This window comes from Tauraco erythrolophus, chromosome 6 (genome assembly GCF_009769465.1).
Source record: "Tauraco erythrolophus isolate bTauEry1 chromosome 6, bTauEry1.pri, whole genome shotgun sequence".
In the NCBI taxonomy this organism is placed as follows: domain Eukaryota; kingdom Metazoa; phylum Chordata; class Aves; order Musophagiformes; family Musophagidae; genus Tauraco; species Tauraco erythrolophus.
Genome location: NC_141470.1, coordinates 44313630 through 44334490, shown reverse-complemented (window position 1 = coordinate 44334490; position 20861 = coordinate 44313630). Strand labels below are relative to the sequence as shown.

Below are 20861 nucleotides of genomic sequence, written 5' to 3'. Positions count from 1 at the left end.
ATGGCATACTGTACAGTTTTGATGCAAAACTAACTAAAAATTACCAGATGTTTGATACAAGTGCATTAACTCAAGTTGCATTTGTGCCCTTTCTAGAAAGTAACTAAAAACTGAAAGTGAAGCCAGCTGGCAAATGAAAATAAGCTGGTAGGACTCCGGAGTTAACTTGTTTTGTAGCTCAGGCTTCATATTTTGTAAATTTGACTAGAAGAGGTGAGCATTAACATTTCTCAGTGCTTTTGATTAAAACCTGATCACTTTTTAGACAAAGTAATTGATGGATTGGATGTAAACATTCTGTTAGGTTTTAGTCACACAGGCTACAGCAGTGCTGATCGGTGCCTTTACTTGCAGAGGTAAAGAAAACAAACTTGTGCACAGGTGCAGGAAACTGATCGGGACCTTTATTTGCAGGAACAGCATTTTAAGTTTTTTTATTTGCATTTAACAGCATTATATTTAGATGTCAGCCTTCAGATATTCACTTCAGTAGTTTTATGGAGTTTCTACATTTATTCTATAGATTGTTCATATAAGCGCTGGACCTTGCGATGATGAAATGGATGTGGACTTTCTGTGTTTTTACGTCTTCAAGCTGGCTAGCACTCTTAAGAACACAATTAAATTAACACCCCAGTTTTAATTACCAATGGCACTGTAAATGCATTAGTGTAAAAAAGAAAAAAAGCAGTGAAAACTGAATACACTAGTAAAACCATGTAGTGACATTTTCGGTGAACCGGAAAAAAATGAGGCAACGTTAAGACGCCCACGTACAACTCCTACGCTCATCTTATTTCTATATAATCTCACTTTCAGCAAAACATTTCCTTATGCCCCTGGACGCCCTGCTGGCAGTACACCCCTTGGATTTTGGGCTGTGACTGAGAGAGAAACGTCTCCGGACCTGCACTGTCCAACGCCGAAACCGCCGTGGATCAGCCGAAGGGAAGAGCCCTGCAGGAGACGCGCCTGCCCTCGCTCGCAGGGCAGGTACCGAGGACAGGAGATGGCTCCGGGACCGAGCGACTGGCGGTCTCCCAAGGGCCGGTGGTCTCCCAGCTGCCCGGCGGCTCCTCGGCGCCGGTTTCGGATGCGCCGGTAACGCCGGTGGCAGGAGGTGGGGGCGGGCAGCGCCGCACACCGCAGGCTCGGCCGCCCCTCCGTGCTGTATCGTATCGTATCGTATCGTACCCTACCGTGCCGTGCCCTGCTGCCCGCAGCTCAGCCCAGCCCGGCCGGCAACGCCGCACGGAAAAATCCCTGTTCCCAGCCGCGGTCAGCCGGCCTGGGCCCACCCTCCCTCGCACCGGAGATCTCCGGTTGATAATTCAAAAATGGAGGATGCGCCCTCTCAGCCATTAATTAATAATGTAGCTCGCTGTCTTCCTGTGTGACACACGCTGGAAGGCACCGCGCGGCCAATAAAGATGTAGGGGAGAGCAGGGGAAGGCTCCTCCCCGCAGCTCTTCCTGATTGAGGGCTTGAAGAAGTAGATCAAAAACTTCCCAGGAGCCGGGGGGGGGCAGAGGAAAGGGGAGAAACGCGGCGAGGGGGACCGCGCTTCGCACCGGCCGAACGCTAAGGGCAGCCTGCGGCCGCACCAGGTGGGCAGGAGGGGAGGGAGTCCCTCGGAGTCCCCCGCTGCGGCAGGCCGGAGGGCAGGCAGCCCCCCTCGCCGCGGTCGCGCTGTCCCGCGGCGGCGGAGCTCGGGCCGGGGCGAGGCGGGGGGGTGGCTGGAAGGGCGAGGACCCGTAATAGGCAGCGTCCCGGCAGGAAGGGAAAGAGGGAGATAAGTGGTCGGCGCTGCCCCTCCTGGGTGTTTGGTTTGCGGGGAGGAGGAGGCGGAGGCGGCGGAGGAGTGGAAGTTGGTGTCCGGCCCGGCGTGCGTGGGTCAGAGGCGGGGGAAGGGGGGTGACCCGGGGGCAGGGGAGCCGGAGGAGACAAAGCGCGGCGGCGGCAGGGGTATCCCCGAGCCGAGCACGTTGCGCGGCTGGGGAGGGGGGCGCCGCCTCCGCCCGCCGCTCGGCGTCATGGCCCCATTGTGAGGTAGAGGGAGGCGGAGGCGGGAGGAAGGATCCGCCGCTCGTTCCGCGCGCAGTTCCAGGCAGGCAACGGCGTGTCAGGCAGCACAAAAGGCCGTCGTACCGCCGTCGCCGCCGGCGCTTTCTCTCGCTGCTTCCCCGGTCCCGCCGGGGGGAGGGATACGCCGGACCGGCTCCCTCCTCCCCGGGCCGGGGGGCGCCGCTGCCCGCATTCGCTAACTCCGCGTATTTTTTTTTTTTTTTTCTTTTTCCCCCGCTCCTGCCCCTTAGCGGGTCCTGGGGCAGGAAGAACGCGGAGCGGGGCGATGCCGCTGCTGCACCGAAAGCCCTTCGTGAGGGAGAAGCCCCCCGCCGACCTTCGACCGGACGAGCGCGTTTTCTACTGCAAGGTCACTAACGAGATCTTCAGGAACTACGAGTAAGAGACAACCCCCTGTGTCTGTGTCCGCGTCCGTCCGTGTGTCCGTCCTGCCCCCCCCCGCCGCCCTCCGTTGGCGGCGGGCAGGGAGCGGTTTAATCCCCGAACGGCTGACACCTGGGCGGGCGGGGAAGGGAGGGGATTCCCCGGCAGCGCCGCGGGGAGCCCTGCCGGGGTGGGGGGGAGGTGAGGGGGGGAAGCGGCTGGCGCCGAGCCCGTGCCCTCCCGAGGGGGTGGGGGGAGAGGGCGGATCTCTTGCCCGGGGCAGGGGGAATCCCTGCCCCTCCTCGGCGGGGGTATCCCACGGCCCCCTCCCCTCGCGGGGAAGGAGGGGAGCCGGCTCCTTTCTCACCGCCCCTCAAGTCCCCCCCATCCCCGCTCCTTCCGCGGTGTCGCCCTCGCCCCTGTCCCTCTGCCCCCGCCGGGGAAGTGAAAGTTGCGCGTGTGGGAGGCGGCGGGCGGTAACGAGCGTCTGCCGGGCCAAGGGCTCTCCCCCTCCCCTCCGCCCCCGCCGGCAGCCGCGTGTCGGCGGCGGACGGCGCTAGGCCGCCCCGCGGAAGGGGCCGCGCCGGGCCTGGGTTCAGCCGGCGCCTTGGGGCACCGGGGCCGCCCGCCCGGCATGTACCGGCCGCCCTATTGTTGCGGTAGCGGCCGGGTGGGGGGCGCCGCCAGCGGAGCCCCGCTGGGCTCGGCCGGCCCCGGCTCCCTGGCGGGCTCCCGCCGCCGTTAAGCCGTTGTTGCCGGTCCTCCGCCGGGCCGGGGTGTCGGAGCCGCCGCGCCGCCCAGGGCCGCGCTCGCCCCGCCTCCGCGGGGAACCGCCGGCTAACCCGGTTGGAAATGGCTGGCGGGCCCTGCCGCCCGGCCGGGGAGGGAGCGCGGCCCGGGAGCGGGGGTCGCCGCACCTGTCCGGCGGGGCGCGGGTCCCGCAGCCGGAGCCCGCTCTTACCGGCCGGGCCGCACCGCCGGAGGTTGAACCCGACCTGAAGCCGAGCGGGCGCAGCTGTCCCCTCGGGATCGCTCTTTCTAGTGAGGTTTTTCTCCCTCTTTCTGTCCCTTCCTTTTTTTTTTTTCTTTTTTTTTTTTTTTTTTCCTTCTCCGTGTGTAAAAAGACCAATGGAAATTGTGAAATTGTCGTTAAACCGTTGAAGGCGCGTTGCACGGATAGTACCGAACTTGCTTGCCGCTTACTTTGTCGCTTGTAAGAACAATAGACAAAAAGTATTTAGCGAGACGTCATTCAAAAGCTGATAAATGTATGTGTTTTCAACCCTCAGTCTGATCCGGCACCATCCCTGCCCATAAAAAGGCCCCCGCATCCAAACTCTTTTTATTTATTTATTTTTTAAAGATGTGCAGACTAATGAGATTAAATCTGGAATACTTTTCGTTTACAGCATGTGAAAATAGAGCACACCTAAATCTTTTTCGTGTTTAGACTTGTTTTTCTTACTCAAATACACTTCACCTAATAAAATTTTAAAGAAGTTGGATTAGGTAACTTCGGAGGGTAATGCCTTACTGTTTCCTAGATGATATACTCTGGGGGGGACAAGGGGGGTGTTGAATATTTGGTTGGAAGTTCTGTAAGGAGTGTTTCATTATAGAGCGTATAAGGACCTAACGAGCAAGAGCTGACAACCTCCTGTTTCTGTAGGTCCCCCTCCCCCAGCTTCCAATATTTTGAAAGCTGCTTTTCTGGTTACAATTATTATTATCACATAATTAGATGACTCTCATGTACCTGTTGACACGGCACTGAAATATGTTTCAAATACGTGTACTTTTGCTCGAATTTCGGCATGAAAAGTATCCTTTTAAAACATCTTTCTCCTCTCAAAGTATTCGGTGAATATTTAAAGAACTCTGACAGGCATATTTACATTGCAAAGATGTCACTAAGAAAAATTATGAAAGACTGAATTCCATATTTAACCAAAGTTCACGAATTAAGGGATAAATTTAGGCTTGTGTTCACACAGGCGATCCCTAGAAATATCAGTGGATGGTTAGTGCAGAGGTCAGGGGTTAGAATACGGTATTTGACAAACTGCTATGCTTATTTTTTTGTATATGTGGGGTGGGGTTGTGGGTTTTTTTTTTGGGGGGTGGGGTTTGTTGTGGTTTGTGTTTTTTTTTTTTTAAATTATCTTCTGGCTTTTTTGTTAGATTGGGTAAAATTGGTGTTTCGGATTGCAAAGTTTAGTATTTTTTATTTACTAAGGTGTCCTGGCACAGATAAGTAAATTGAGATTAATGTTTGTGGCGTAATTAATTTGTGGCATAATCTACTGGAGAACGTAGGGTCATCTTTCAGCAAGTTTTAAAGATGCTGATTGTTGTCGCTGTTGGTTGCGAAGTGATGCTTCAAATAGCTAATGTCTTCTGAAAACAACATTTTCCATTTCTTTGCCTAAGCAAGGGCAATTAGATTAATAGAGATAGGAAGGGCCTACTTTTTAAAAATTGTGTTAGCTGTTTCATGACAGAAAACCATTGTCTAAATCGGACTTCTCTGAATCTACTTTTGCCATAGCAACTTGACTTTTCCGAGGGGAGAATTTAAAAATTAGAGTGACTAGAACAAGCAGGCTGTATAGATACTTATCTGTATTCTCTCCCTTCGTCAGCTATATTAATGCTTTTAATTACTATAAGCAGTTAAGACTTAAGTTGTTTTCTTGTTTATTTTTTTTGTTATTGCAATTGTTTGGGTGTTTTTTGGTTGTGGTTTTGTTTGTTTTTTTTTTAAAAAGCACAAACTTAGTGTTGAAAAGCTTCTTTCATGCCCATGGCAGCTTTAGTAGAGGTGAGTACAAATCAAACATTAGTATTACTCTTGTCTATATAAAGAAATCATTATGCTAATGCGAGGAGAATTTGGCAAGACTAGTATTTTGTAAAGTGACTTTCCCGTTAAGAATGTATTTCCTTTTTAATCTGAAATACTGTCATGTAATTTTGTAACCCTTTAAAAGGGGGTGCAGTGAGGTGACAGTGTGTGATTGTATTTATCAGGAGTAACAGGAACTGGGGGAACTGATGGTCTTCATGCATGGTTGCACTCCTGGTTAGAGAGAGAAACCCAATCGGAAGAGTCTCTGGGGCCATAGCAGTATCTGGAAAAGCAAGTACGGGGGTGCATGAGATGCAGGGCATGTGTGAGAAACGCATTAAACCAGTGGGACTTTACCACCAGTCTTTGACACCTTGTCTGTGAAAGTTAATAGCTGATACAGATGTGTGGTGAAAGCTTCTATTAAAGTATGGGAGGTCTTGCTCGTGAAGAGAGACTGAAAAAGAAAATGATGAGTAGTATAGATACAGTGGTAAGAATGTTCCTCATTCTAAAACACGGCGGGGGGAAGAACAGTTTTGCCTTTTCAAAACTTACTGGAACTTCTTCATAGATTGGCCTGTGGAATTCTGGGTTACAGTCAAGAGATCTGTTTAAAAAGGCTTTTAAAAGTGTCCTTAGTTAGGTGGATTTTTCTGTTTTGTTGAAGAGAAATTCATAAATTGAAATATATTCTTTAATGCATAATTAACCTGTAAATGCTGAGGAATAAATGTCTCTTGATTGTTTGTTTGTTTCTTTTGTGCGTTGTTTTGTAATATGTATTATTGACCTCTTCTGGAGACAAAGCAGAGTACAAGAACGCTTTTGTGATCCAGAATGACAGATTTGGTCCTCCATGATTACTCTTCTACCATAGACTAAATAGATTATATATTAGAGGCTTATAGGGTCTTCAGGATTAAAAATAACAATTACAAATTAGCCATTGCATAGATTTTTTTTTTTCCTCTCTCTTAAATTTCACTTACTTAACACGACTTTCTTGTATTTTGCCTTCTCAGATACGTAATTCTTCTGTTTTAAAAAAAGAGCACCCCCCAACTTGTTTTTAATATATGCCAAGAAAATGAATGGAAGTAAATGATTTGAAACAAACATGTTCTTGAAATGCACTGAAAATACAGTGGGTCTTGGACTCAATGGGAGTACTTGGTTAGTTCAGGCAAAAGGCATCTGTCATTTCTTGGCTGGATTTTTATATCCATTGCAAGTGCAGTCAGCACACAGTTGGCAAGTAATTTATTTCTGGCCTCTGTTAATGAACTGCCTCCTATCAAACACCTACCAAGCAGCAGTATTAAGCTACTTCTCAATGATTTGCTAGTAATTTTTCTGTTTACCTTACCTTGCGTGGAAAACTAACTATGTAACGTAAATGATAAAAGACACATAGCTGAGAAGTCAGCATTAATTACTACTACAAAGACAACTCGGTTTTTAGTCCCTGCTCCTCAAGTAGTTGAGCTGATGTGGACATCTTCAGCAGGGTGCTGTGGTCCCGTTTGTCTTCTCGCAGGCAGAGTGAGAAGTGAGCTTCATGGACATCTTTTGTATGAACTTCCTTCTCCATGTTGTCAAGAGTTGCAGAGATCTTGCACCAGTGAGGAAGCCCCAAAGGCTGTAATACCCTGGATGAAGATGTAGATAAGGCTTCAGGTGTGACGTAGCAGCAGATGCACTTGCTTTTATGAATTCAAGTTGAACGCAGAATATGATGTAGTGTGTTATTTCGGTGAAGAGAAAGGGTATGGCTGCTGCTGCTCTTCTCTTGCTTTGGTAGCTCTTGTGTCTGCTCTTTGTGAATCTTTGTGCGATAACTGGCGTGCACCCGGGAGAGACAGGGACAGAAAGAGTACTACAACTAAAATCCACTGCTATACAGTTGGGACTTTTTCTGCTTTCTCTCAAACCAAGTTAAACTGAGATCGTTACAACATTGCAATAAAACTGTGTTAACAGGCTGAGCCACAGATGGTTTTGATGTGCTGTGTGTAATGACTACCTAAAGACAAATCATGCTTTCAAAATAGAATGTAATTTTTTTTGCACAATTTTATTCTTCCCTGTAAGTTTACGGGGGAAAAATCCACACAAAAACAAAAGAGGAAATGAGGGAGAATGAAACTAGATACACAAACTACTCTTGTATGCAAATGGCACATGTTTTCCTCAAATATGTTTCAGTTAAAGTAATCTTAGAATTTTACACTTGTAATAGTCATGGATTAAAAATTTGTAGAAAGAAGTTTATTGGGGTGGTTTGTTTGTTTGTTTTGGTTTGTGTTTTTTTTTGGTGTTTCGGTGTTGTGTTTTTTTTTTTTTTTTTTCCCCTGTAAGTTCAATGCTGTTGCTTTAAATAGAATGACTGCCCGGTGTCCCTTCACAAAGAATAACAGCAGCTCTTAAAGGGACACTGTCAGCATCAACCTTAGTCTCTCCCTCTGTGTGTGTGCTCTCTCTCTTTTTAAAAAGTATGTTCTGGTACGTTTTTTAGTGATGCTTAGGATGATTTTCTCTTTTCTGACTAAAGATAATTACCAAGAGCCTCTTTGGTAATTGAGACACAAAAATATATGTAGAGAGACACAGCTGCACGAAGGTTAGAGTCAATGTTTCTTTATCTGCTGAAGTCAGTAAGACTACTAAAAATTATTGTGAATCTAATACAGAAGTATTGAAATGTAGGGCAGGAAGAGACCTGAAGAGATCATGTTTTATGTATTCCATCACCTTAAAAAAAAAAACAACCCATATTTTTTTTTTTGTCTAACCTGTTCTTTAAAATGTTTAAGTAACTATTTTATATCTTAAAGATACTGATTGACCATGGTTGACATAAAAAAAAAGCTATTCTGTCCTACGCACAAAGAATGATTGACAGCCATCCGTTCTTCATATATTAAAGAGTAATTTCTCATTATTTCTCCCTTGTTCTTCTTCTTTTCTTGTTTAAAGTAAACCCAAATTATTCCTAATTACTTATGAGTGCTAGACCCATGTACTCTCAAATATATTTATTTGATGCAGGTGATATAAAAATCTGAAATGTTGTAGCTATTAAATATTATTCGTACAATATATCTCTTCTTCTTCTCTCCTTCTTGCAGCTGATGTTCTTCTTAAAGCATTTTTTCTTTCACTCAGAGGAATCTTACGTTCATACAGAAAGGATTATCTGAGCCAGGACTCTCCATTGTTCTCAATCTGGAGTTTCCATTTTCATTTACAAAATGTTCTGGTTCATCTGTCCATCTGCAGTGAACATCATCATCTGCATCAGTCTAACGGATTCACGTTTGCCAGCTTGAGTTTGCAGGGAGCCTGCAAGAGCTGTCCAATTCTCTAACCCCATTACTAGAAGTGACTTGAGCAGTTCTATCCTTTTAAAAATAGGAACACTGCACAGTGTAATTTTTTTTTTTTTAAAGGAGTGAAACCTCAGTGCAGGTGTCTCATGTAGCATGCAGTGTTCTGAAAGTACTGTATGTCTGTCGTATCAACTGATACAAGGCAAAGCAAAACTCATTTTGTCATGCTGTGCTGTGCATACGTATAAATACTAGTCTGTTAAGATTTTTAAAGGCAGGCAAATAAAAATCATTGTCTGAACTGGGGCATATTGAAAGATTGCTCTGCTGTCCAGTCACTGATCCATAGCATATGATACGTTTTAACATGGTTTTGTAGCTGGGTAATCTACTTCATCTAGAAAGTGTTCTAACAAGCTGCTATTTTTCTGATACCTGTCAAAAATTGACAGATACTGACTAATGAAAGCTCTTCTTTCTTGATTCCAATATAATAACTAGTAAGCAAGCAATAACAACAACATAATATTAGCATTAATTGGAAATACAGGGAAGGAGGAGAATCAATATTTGCCAGTGGAACAAGGGAGGAGAAGAATCTGTAGGAAAAAATAGTTAAATGCTTTTTCTAAGAGTAATGCAAATAATGAAGGAATAAAAACTATTTAGAGAACTACTTGACATTAAATTTTACCCCTCTCATCTTTTCGTTTTTGAGCTAGGACACTCAAAACCTGAAACTTATTCAAGTTTCAACATGTTTCTGTGATCTTATGGTTGTTTTATGTTTGTACAGTTTTAGGCTCTCCTCTTGCAAATATTTGTGGAAATGTGGGGGATGTGAGGAGGATACGATACCTGTTACGTTTGATGTGATTGTTCTTATGCATAAGGTTTCTTTTATGTGAATATTTATTTGCAGCACTTCTAGGTCTTGATGCTCTGTTACTGTAGTCTGTGGTGACACGAGACCTTAGTTTTACAATAGCAATTTATCATGCCGTGGCTAAAAATTGGTAAATAACCCTTGAGTATCTACAGCCTGTAGAGGAGTAGAGCTGCCTTTGCATTTCAGGCTTGTAAAAGAAATTTGCTGCTCTATTAATAGTGAGCAAATTGAAAACGTTAGTCAGAACTTAACTGTTTTCTTACTCTCTCTCCCCCCTGCCTTTCTTTTCAGTGATTTTTTTGAACGCACCATTCTGTGCAACAGCCTTGTGTGGAGCTGTGCTGTCACAGGTAAACCAGGACTCACATATCAGGAAGCACTGGAATCGGAGAAGAAAGCCAGACATAATCTTCAAAGTTTTCCAGAGGCACTCATCATTCCAGTTCTCTACTTGGCCACCCTTACCCATCGCTCCCGACTTCATGAGATCTGTGACGAAATCTTTGCTTATGTCAAGGACCGGTATTTTGTTGGTGAAACAGTGGAAGTAGTTAGAAATAATGGTGCAAGGTAAGTATATTTAAAACTAAGTGTGTATTTCTCGTTGTTTGGTGTGGATGTTTCTGGAAATTGCTACCAAAGATCAGGATAACGAACTCCATCAAGCACACCAGAAGTGAGATGCGATGCTTAAGGCAGTGATACTGTTACTGGTCCTACTTGCTTTAATTAAGAGTAGAGTTGTATTGCTGGGCTTGGGATCTCTTTCCTTAGCTTAGAAGCAGCTGTGGAGGCAGTAGAGCTCTGTCAGGTCTTGACACAGCAGTGTTTCAGTTGGAGTAGTGGATTTGCAAAGGAATGTCAGTCCCTTGGTGTATTTTTGTGAGAAAGGTGGTTTGTTTGTAGAATGATATTTAATTAGAATGAATTAAAAATCATGTAAAAGTTTTGATGAAATCGTGCAGAATGCAATTCATCACGGGGTGTTTTGTGTACTCAGAATGGCCAAACTATAGAAAGCTTAAAAAATTGATGAAAGTTGCATTTTTGGTTTTTTAGGTAGTGATGAAAATTGCAAGTGGATTCTCAGAAAAGTTGGGAATTAGTTGTAAAGTGTTTGTAATAAGTGATTGTCTGGGATTTAGTGTGTTTTTTTCCCACTCAGTGCTATGCTTGACTCTTTTATAATAATGTATATTTTGCAAATGTTTTTATTGTTATCTTAAACTGATTAAAAATATGGAAAGCTTCAGATGCTTTCTCGTATCACTAGTGCATATGCTCTATAGTATAAATAAGTTTTTCTACAACACGTACCTAGCTTGAGTCTTTCTTAAACTGACTTCTGGGAGAGGACTAGAAGAGGTGCGTGTTTTGTCTAAATTAGTTTGCAGTTTCTCCTAACTGAGGTTTAAAATGGAAAAGATTTAAATATGCTTAACTTGGAAATACCTGCAGAATGAGTGCTAAAACCTTTGAGTTCAGCTGTTGCTGTTTGTTTGTGGAGTTGTTTTGGGTTTTTGGGTTTTTTTTGTTGTTGTTGTTGTTTTTTGTTTGGGTTTTTTAGTTTGTCTTTTGTTTTTTCTCCTGGAAGGAAGGTGCTAGCTTGCACTGCAGAGTAGACTGGGCACAACCTATTGGTTTCTGTGGGTAGCCCGAGGTCTTGACATAATCTGGTGTATAGTTGGTGATAGAAGTGGGCTGGTTCAAAATGGTTGTCAGAGAAGATAGTTTTTCTGTATGGGGTTTATTAGTGGCTGATCCAGATGTTATTTAAGACAGATTTTTAATTCCTTATGTAGGACAAAAATTTGTTGATGTGCTGCAGGAGATAAATTGTAAAGAAATTTGTATGGGTATGTACATAAGGTTGGTGCTTAATAGAAAAACTTTCCATGTCTTCCCTGCTCTATTTGTTTCAATCAGTGAAGTCCCAGTCTGCAAAGCCATGGTAAGCTAAGTTCTGTTGAGATGATGATGTGATACGATTCTACTTCATGAAGATAGATTTATCGTTTTTTACCAGCCTTTAATTCAGTCGTCTTGGCTGTTCAAAATTGTGTTGAGAATAAATATCTAACAATTTTGTTTGTTTCACTTACACAGATCAATGTATTAATAGGATATAAGCTAGATTTCTTAAGCCTTTGGGGTAGGCTAGATATCATTCACAATACCGAAGATTCAGATAAAATCTATTTCCATCAAAAACGGACATGCTAGAGATTGTTTGTTTTAAACTACATAAGTATAAATTTGCGGCTGTTAAAATGAAGCATGAGAAATTCTCTTTAGCTGATTGTATGCCACTGATGTTCTAGACAAATGTATAGCAGAGAGCTAGTTCAGACCTTTAACACTGAAGTGCAGGAAACAGTGCAAATAACACGGTAATGCAGAGGGATTTTTGTGCTTCGAGATACATAATTAAAGAATACAAAGTGGGACGAGGTGAGGCATAGTTATTCTTCTGCCCAATTAACAGCTGACTTTGACCTATATTTTGGACTACTACATTGGGGATTAAGTATACCAACTCATGTTACTTGTAAATAACACAGCTGTTCAACAGAGGGATTTGCATGTTTGTTATGTGCAGCTACGTTTTTGTGATCTTTTCTAGCAAAAATGGTCACAGTCCATCTATAGTGAAATAGCATCCTATGAGACCAGCAGAATTTGGCAGATCGTGAAAACCTGTTTGTGTCATGGTGTGATGAACTATTCCACTGCGTTTATATATGAAGTTTTTTGCACATGTAACGTCAGCAGCATCATTTGTTATCTGAGCTCCGCGCATTGTTTAATGCGAAGCCTACAACATAACGCATGTGTAACCAGTGCTTGCTCAAGCTGTTTAAGTATTGATATCTTATAACTACTAACTTTGCACACATAATATTCTTGTAGGCCAGATTGCTTTGATGCAGCTTTGTAGATTTTGAACAAAGTAGGTGGGAGGCAATCTGAACACTAGAAGGGTTAGCATTTTGGCTTACTGTAGATGTTTTTATCTTGAGCATATGAAGTAGTCCATAGTACTGTAAGCAATGGACAGGTGATCTAAAAAGAGTGAGAGGGCAAATGCTTTGTGCAGAGGCTAGGCAGAAGAAGATTTTTTTTTTTTTTTTTTTTTTCGAGACCCGTGGTTCTTATATCTACGCATGTGTTCTGGTTGTTGCAGAATCTGATGTCCTGTTGCCTTTTCTGGTCTTATGTCCTTATCAAGCTCTTCTTGTTTCTAGCCTTTTGTTTTGCTGCTCAGTTTTGAACTCAGCTGCTTCTGCCTTGTTGCTGAGGTCTGGTAGGAGGAACTTGGAGAGTTGGGGAGATACTCTGTCTTCCTGTTGTTTTGGTATGTCTGGTGTCTTAACAGCCCTTATCAACCAGAACAAAATTGAAGAGAACCCCCCCCCCCCGGTCCTATGATGTGGTGTGTTCAGGCAGTCTCTGAAAATAATGCATGCAACTTGGTAATCTAGTAGAAGCAACAAGGAGATAATTCTGCTTGCTCTTTAACTCTTTCAGATGATGTATTGATTAAAAACAGCCAGATTTTTTTGTTTGTTATGTGTCCAGCTTTTCTGGCCAACCTGGGTCTGACTTTTCTCCAAAGTGTCAGCTGTGCTATGCTTTAAAACATTAAGTGCTTGGATTCCCGGTTAAAGAACTCTAGGAGTTGTGTAGCAACATTTTCATAGTCCTGCCTTCATAAAAGGCATGATTATTATTTGAGACATCAGTCAGAAACATCATATGATATAGGCAGAAAACTTAATCTCAAATCAAGTTTGTCTGAATTGCCAAGAAATTGAAAACAGCTGATGCTACAAGTGCTGTTAGAATGTCACATTGCTGTTTATGGTAAGTAATTTATTTAAAAAGGCATGGAAATTATTTGAGATTTTGTTGGGGGAGGGGGAGTGAAAATTAGAGCAATATTTCATGTCAACCATGGTCAGTTAAGATGTAAAATAAGCGGCTAATGTTTTAGCTCCCACTTTATTGAAGCAGAGGGAAAACTGACCACATCACTGAAATTGCTTCCCATATTTGTGCTTCAGAACTGAAAGTTTAAGGCCCATACCGTACTAGTTGGTGTTTTGGTTTTCCACAAGGAGCAGCATCTCTTGCAGTAACTTGTCTGTTTGTTGCTGTCTTGGTACCGTGTTGTATTATTGGTACTTAAAACTTGCAAAGTTCATTTTTCAACATCTTGGCACTTGAAATCAGTTACCTGAAAGCTGGAACGATGTGGTGTGGAAGGTGTACCTGAAATAACCTCAGTGAGTTATTGCCTCAGATGCATAAAGTAAAACTTACTACTGCCGAATGCACTCAGCCGTGGGACCTGTTCTTTTCTGCTTGAGGTCAGCAGTGTGTGTTTTTTTTGTAATAATTTTAATTTGTTGGAGGAAAAATTCGATTTAAAGCGTGTATAAACAACCAGTTGTGATTTATCATCAGTATTGAGTCTGGGTGCTATCACAAGAAATAATATCTGTCCTTATATGGGTATACAAGTGAGCAGTGCGATAATTAGTTAATTGATCTATAAGCTTGCAGTCAGACTTGAGCAGTGAAGAGATCTGAGGTTTTAGGTTGGACAACTGTACTAGCTCTTCAGCTCCCCCTCCCCCACCCTTAAAAATAGCTTATGTGACAATGCCTTTCCTTCCCCACGGAGGGTGGGGGACAGCCAGTTGTTGTCCAACAATTAGTGTGGAAATTAATTAAAAAGTCAAACACCTGCAGACTAAAATTGGTTGCTTAAAGGTAATGTATAAGAAGAAATCATACAGAATGTGACAGATAGAAAACACGAATATCTTCTTTTTTCATTGAATGCAACCACTAGATGACACCACTGCAAAAGAATGCTTGCCTAATGTCTGTGAGCAAGTGACACCATTTACTTCTGTAAGTAAGTTCATTTTTAAAACACTATGTTCTCTTAAAGAATGTAGTAGATGAAGTTCTCTGTTAGGAAGCTTGCTGCATCTGACCACACATTAGGTGTAGGTTAACATCCTTTCTCAGCTTTGACTGATCTCATGTTGACCATTGCCAAGCTGTAGGAAACTCAGATAATCATAGAGCAACCTTGTCTGTAAGTGAAACTTCTTTTTTTAACTCATCAATTGTTTGGCTGGTGTCCCAGTGCTTTAGGACTGTTCATAGTGGATTAACCACTGCATTAGGCCAATTAAAAGATTTGCATACTGTTTTCATCTCTGTAAGTCTTAACTGGGGCACAGGAAGTGTGTTGCTGGTCATGACTATGTCTAGCTGATACAGAGTTAGGATGGTAGAAGATAATCCTGTAAGAGAGAAGGTAATAGCTAATTTTCCAACTTTTTCATTCAACTCGCACAAGGTATTACTTGCTTATATAGAGAGAGAGCTGTCTTCTGAGCACTAGGGTAAGTTAATAGAAGGCCAGTAGGTAATAAAAGGCAAAGTGTCTTCCATGTTTAGACCCTAATGAGTTACAGTGAATTTAAATTATTTTCTAATCCACCAACAAATTTTCCCCTTTGACATGTAGGCTTCAAAGGAGACTGGATGCAGAGGCACCGGAGCTAATATCTACAGAATCAGAAAGTTGTAGTGTTTTTTTTTGTAGTGGTTTAAGCATAAGTTTCTGCATACAAAGAAAGTTTCCTACTTTATTTTGACAGGTGAATTTGAATTCCAGTAGCAAAGTTAATGTGGTGCTTGTGAAACAGCATAGCTGACAGTACTGGAGAGCAGGTTACCTATTCATAGAGCAAGTACAGTTTGCATTCTTCCAGCGCTGCCATTTAAGGATCAGTCAACTCCTGGCCTGGAAAAAACAAGGAACTCAATTTCCACTGCCCTTGAGTTCTTTGGGATATAAATGTGTTTGTTGACTAATAAATATAGTTGTATTTGACTCATGGAAGCTATGAGATGATGATATCTGGGAGAGAACCTGCAACTCCTTTCTTACAGATTGTTGAACAGCTGCTACAACCATTTTTGGGCACTGCCAATCTCTGTTAGCTCTCATTTCTGTGCACACTCTCTACTTTTATAACTATAAATTTAAAGGTATGGGTTTTAGTTTGTTTGTTTTATGATTTTTGGTTATTTCTTTTTTTTTTTTAACCAGTACAGTACTATGAACTGAAGGCTGAGCAATCAAAATCATGCATATACTGATGTTATTGTTAGTGCTGTCCTAATTCTACAGGAGACAGCTGATGTAGCTACGGTGCATGTAGGATTTTCTCATCCTAAGCAAATACATGCTTCTTAACTAGTTTCTTTGAAGCGTATAATCTTACCTATAACTTGACAGACAAATGAAGATGCTACAACTTGAAAACAGCAGCTCTTACTGTACTTCAGGAAGCCATTATGTGCATAAAATCTGTCTCCTTGTGTGCTTTTGTTTTGTGTCTGCATTAAACTCTACCAGTTAGCTTAGTAAAAGATGTCACTTGCTCCTTCAGATCTTGTCTCACTTTTCTCTGTCTAATTATTTTCAAGTGTATGAGAACTGCTAGGACAAGGATATGAGTTATTGCACTTACGTGACATTTACTTCTTAAAAACTTACTAAAAGCTGACAAAACAGAGTAAGGCTATAGCCTTTTGGTACTTGCTGCTGTAGCTTCTTGTATTACTTTTGGGGTTTTATGTGTTCAACATACTGTGAGAAAAGGTGTGCTTTTTTTAATTTTAACATTTGAAAAACTTAACTTTCCTTCGTGTGTCTGTTTTAAAAAGTGAATTTCTTTTTGCTTCTGACTCACTGATCATTGTTTTCTTTATGTTAAAATTTGCCCTCAAAGTATTGCAATATTCCCCCATCACCCCATGTGAAACAATCTTTTGCGTCCAAGGGATGGTTTTTGTCCGCTTACTGTAGAGTGTACAGAGGCACGTTTATAACTCACCTGGGCCTTCAAGGGTTCTTGGTTTTTGGCTTGAAATGAGGATACAGCAGAGTGCCAGACTATTATTTCTATCGCAGTAGTTAGCATCAGCCAGATCAAAAGCTGTTGTGCAGAATGCTCAGTTGATGGGCAGTGAGAATTGGTCTCTCCTCTCACAGCTTGTAACTCCAGCCTTGGTTGGATGTAAAGACCTACTCGGCATTTGGGAAGACCTTCTCTGAGTAAGTGAAAGTGCCGATAATTGCAGGGTCCAGGTTTCTGCTTGACATCCTGTGATGGCTGTTTTCCACCCATCACATAGTGGAGCGCAGCTTCTCTTTCTCTTCTTCAAGTTGTGTTCTGCTGCTGCTTCAGCAGAGTTAGATGGAGATACCTGCTTGTCCTGTAGCTTGCGATAGCTGTGTACGTGCCTTTGAGTTGCTGAGCTGAATGAAAGAGAAATTTGGCAAGTAAGTTATACTTACCCTTTGTTCTGGTTTTTCCTGAATCACTCTCATCTTGGACTACTGATGAGTTTGAAGCATGTACCATGTCTTGCCCAACTACCTTGTTGACTCTTGTGAAGTCTTGTTACTACATGGAACAGACTTTAGTAGTGTCCAAGTGTTCGCTTGCCTAGATGTCACTTTTCAGTTAGGAAGGATAAACTGCTGGAATCACTCAGAAATTAGTGTCTCAGTGCCTCTAAATGAGGGAGGGCTTGCTGCTTTTCCTTCCTTCTCTGCTTTTGTCTGTGGCCAATATTTGCCTCTTCCACGTGCTGTAGTTCCCATCACATCCTTTAGTGAGCCGCTTGAAGCAGCTGATACGACACAAACTTACCCAGCTCTTCACATTGCATTAGTTTTGGGTTTTGTTGTTGGTTGGTTTTTGTTTGGGTTGTTTGTTGTTTTGTTTTTTTTTGTCAGGTAGTCAAATTTAATTTAATGGCAAATAATAAATGATACTGAGTGCCAGAGCTACAAAAAGCAAGCACTGCACTGAGTATATGGCTGGAAGGAGGAATGGCAAGGGAAGATTTTCCCCTTTGGCAGTGTTGAGCTGTTAAGTCACCTCTGCATCTTGTGGAGCAGCAGCCTGAGGCTGCAGGTGCAATTTGCTTTTGTACACCTTCAGCCTGCCACTTCCTTACCTTTCTTCTGGGATTGACAAGGTTCAGTTCGACCTTAAAGTTTTCTGCTAGTTGTGTTAAGCTGCTCTTCAAAGCAGGGCCCAAAATCGTTCCTCTAGAGACAGAGAGAGTGATGGAGTTGGGCTTATGGAGAAACTGTGTCCTATGCCACCGTCTCCAGTCAGTGTCTCTTGCCCTTTGATTGCTGGAGTCAGTTATATTCTTTCACCTGTGCAGCTGACCAGCCTTACCCAAAATTCATGGAAATCAATGGAAGATCTCAGGTTTTTTTCATTTAAGACAGAAGGAGATGTGCACTGGTATTTTTAAAAAATTACATTGGTGATATCTCCTCTGCATTTGTGTTTAACATTTTTGGGCTTCTGTGTTGTTCTTCTCTTTCTTAAAAAACCCCCACAGATTTAGTCATGTAGGCCTTCTCAGAGCCTTTCCCATAACGTAAGATACCTCAAAGGGCTTGGTTTCTGAGTGTAGCAAAAAAAAATAAAGCTGTGACCATAAAGGCCATCCTTGGGACAGGTCAGAGGACCTGTACACTGTTGTTAGTAGCAGCCTGTAGTGTGGAAAGCGATATGCAAAACTGTTTTGAGTATAGGATAATTCCTTTGCAGGTTTACTGTTATAGCTTTTGGCTGTTGTATAAAAGTTCATGATAGCTCTCAATTTATCTGATACATTTCTAAATACCTCTGGGATTCACTTAGAGTGGCTGTAAGCTTTTTCACAATATTTATTGTTATTTGAAGAAAATGTGTGCTGACCTAAGGCAGATATTAGAGTATGTATTTATTTCATAGAATGGTTAGGGTTGGAAGGGACCTTAGAGATCATCCATCCAACCCCCCTGCCATAGGCAGAGACGCCTTCCCCTAGATCAGGTTGCTCAAAGCCTCATCCGACCTGGCCTTGAACACCTCCAGGGATGGGGCAGCCACAATACCTCTGGGAAACCTGTTCCAGTGCCTCACCACCCTCAATGTAAAAAATTTCTTCCTTATATCTAATCTAAATCTACCCTTTTTTAGTTTAAAGACATTGCCCCTTGTCTTATTGCCATATACCCTTGTAAAAAGTCCCTCTCCAGCTTTCCTGTAGGCCTCCTCCAGGCTTGTTAATGCTGTCTTTAGATTGAGATGCCCCTAATTCTTATTTTATGGGAAATACTGAGCATGGTTTGACTTTGACATAAGCTCTGCAAAGATCTGAAGGTATCCTTTTTAGAAAGTATTTCAAGTAGTATGCTTCATTTCAGGGTCTTGCTTCAGCTGTCAACTCTGCTGTTTTATGTGGTTTATGATATAAGAGTTGTAATAAGTGAACTCAGGGGACGATTAGGTTATTGAGAAGAGCAGACCTTCGTTTGCACTAGAAGCAGAATGTCTTTGCCTCCCTTAGGCCAGGGAATTGGCAGCTTCTAGCCATGACTTGACTGTAGCAGGCCTAAAAAAAGTCTTAAATTCGTAGATTGTTACTTCTTTAATGCCAGAAGGAACGGTTGCATCACTTCCTTTAATCTCCTGTCTATCGGTAACCATTACATTTCATTGGATTAAGCTTTTTTTTTTTTCTCTTGGTCCAGGTAATGTGTTTTTCACTTGATTCCTTCCCCAAAGATTTCTGGTAATGATTTGAATGAAGGTATAGAGGATGGAGAATGACTTGCTTTCTGTGATAGCTTATTCCATTAGTCATTCTCCCTGTTTAATAATAAAAACGGAAAAAAACCACCAAAAACCAAACCAAAAGGGCAGCTGTATTGGGGATTTTGCTACTTACTGAATCAAGTGTATAGAATATGTAATTTATATCCTTAAAGAAGGAGATGTGATACCCTGTAAATTACAGGGCTGTCTGATGGATAAGCACGTAAATTAAGTCTTGGTAAAATACTCGGTGACTAAATTCAAGTCTTTTTGTCCAGGAGGATTGTTTTCGTGTGTGTGTGTTAGCCTCTTTGTGCTTTCATGGCATCGGGTAGCGTAGGTCGTTGGGATTTAGCTTTCATGTGACTGTTTTACTGTGATTGCAAATTTAGTGTATATGCACCCCCTCTAGTGGTCTTCAAATAGTAAACAAATTGGAAAAAGTGTCAGCCTTAAGTGTTGATGCTTTTGATTATTTTTTCCATTAGAAATGAATTTTAAATTGTTTTTTAAATAGAACTGAGCTCTGCACGAAATATATTTTATAATATGAAACAAAAATAATTCTACTAAGAAGTCTTTTTTTTTTTAAATCAGCTGATCTTTGTCGGATTTAAAAAAAACAGCCTCATAGTACACATTCTGCTATGCAGTCAGCTCCGTAGTATTTAGTATGAAGGGGAGGCTGTGATGTTCCGAATATCGGAAAACCAAGATGCTCTAATGACAGACTTTTCGCTTTGGACTCAGCCGGAGTCTGGTGCTGGGCCAGGCCTTAATAAGCCTCCTTGGACTTGGACTTACCCTGTGGGCAGCCACTGGCTCTGTCTCCATTACATATTTGGGTGCTTCTGGTTCTTTACACGGAGTCTATTTAGATTTTCACAGTTAATTAGCCGAGGCTCCATTCACCAGGAAAACGTGTCTTCCAGCCCTAGACCAGCCAGCTTTGGAAAGGGGACCGGCTGCGTTGGAATGGCAGCGTGCCTGCCGTCAGCGCGTCCGGCGGACTCGGGCTGCCTCTGCCTTCAGGCAGCTCTGATGTCCCCCTGGATAATGAAGCATTGTTGTCTCTAGGAACATGTAAAGATGTTCAGAGGTTGGGTTTTTTTAAAATTATTTTTATATTTTTTTTCAATAACATGCCATTGGAGTATCGTGGAGCTCTTGTTGGAGAGAGGCTTGGGGAGGACAGCTACAGTGCACTGTGTTACTGGTCCTAGCTGAAGTCACAGTGCGACCTAGGATATTTTGATGTTTTCCACTTTTCTCCCCCTCCCCCCTTCTTGTTTCCCCCTCAATGGGTGCAGATTTTGGACAGAACTGTCTGCTTGCAGAAAGAGGTGCTTAAGAAATATTTTTACATTGTTTCCTTTTTGCCAGTATTCAGTTAAGATAGAAGGACACTTAGAATTTGTCTGTCATAGATTTGTTGGGGTTTACTTGTTTGTTTTTAACTTAGGCGTGATGCCATGCTAATCCAAGCCCTGTGCTTCACAAATTCTCCATTTTTATTAATTTCAAGTGACAGTGTTTGGTGCCCAGAGAAGAGAATTATGTGTTCTTTTTCCCCCCACCCTTTGAGCTTTTAGTAGTAGTATGTGACAGCATCCATTGACTGCAATAGTTAATGTTTCTGAAGC

At 42.5% G+C, this 20861-nt stretch overlaps 1 protein-coding gene across 2 annotated transcripts in view; it reads left to right on the top strand.

Moving 5' to 3' along the window:
• Positions 1 to 1587: 1587 nt before the first annotated feature.
• Positions 1588 to 20861, top strand: part of BAZ1A (bromodomain adjacent to zinc finger domain 1A) — a 69896-nt gene continuing 50622 nt past the window's right edge. For both annotated transcript variants that reach the window (XM_086613249.1, XM_086613248.1), the window contains exons 1-3: positions 1588 to 1607; positions 2316 to 2463; positions 9809 to 10087. In XM_086613249.1, the coding sequence (XP_086469375.1) occupies positions 2351 to 2463; positions 9809 to 10087 (392 nt within the window). In that variant the 5' untranslated portion in view covers positions 1588 to 1607; positions 2316 to 2350. The remainder of the gene's footprint in view (positions 1608 to 2315; positions 2464 to 9808; positions 10088 to 20861) is intronic.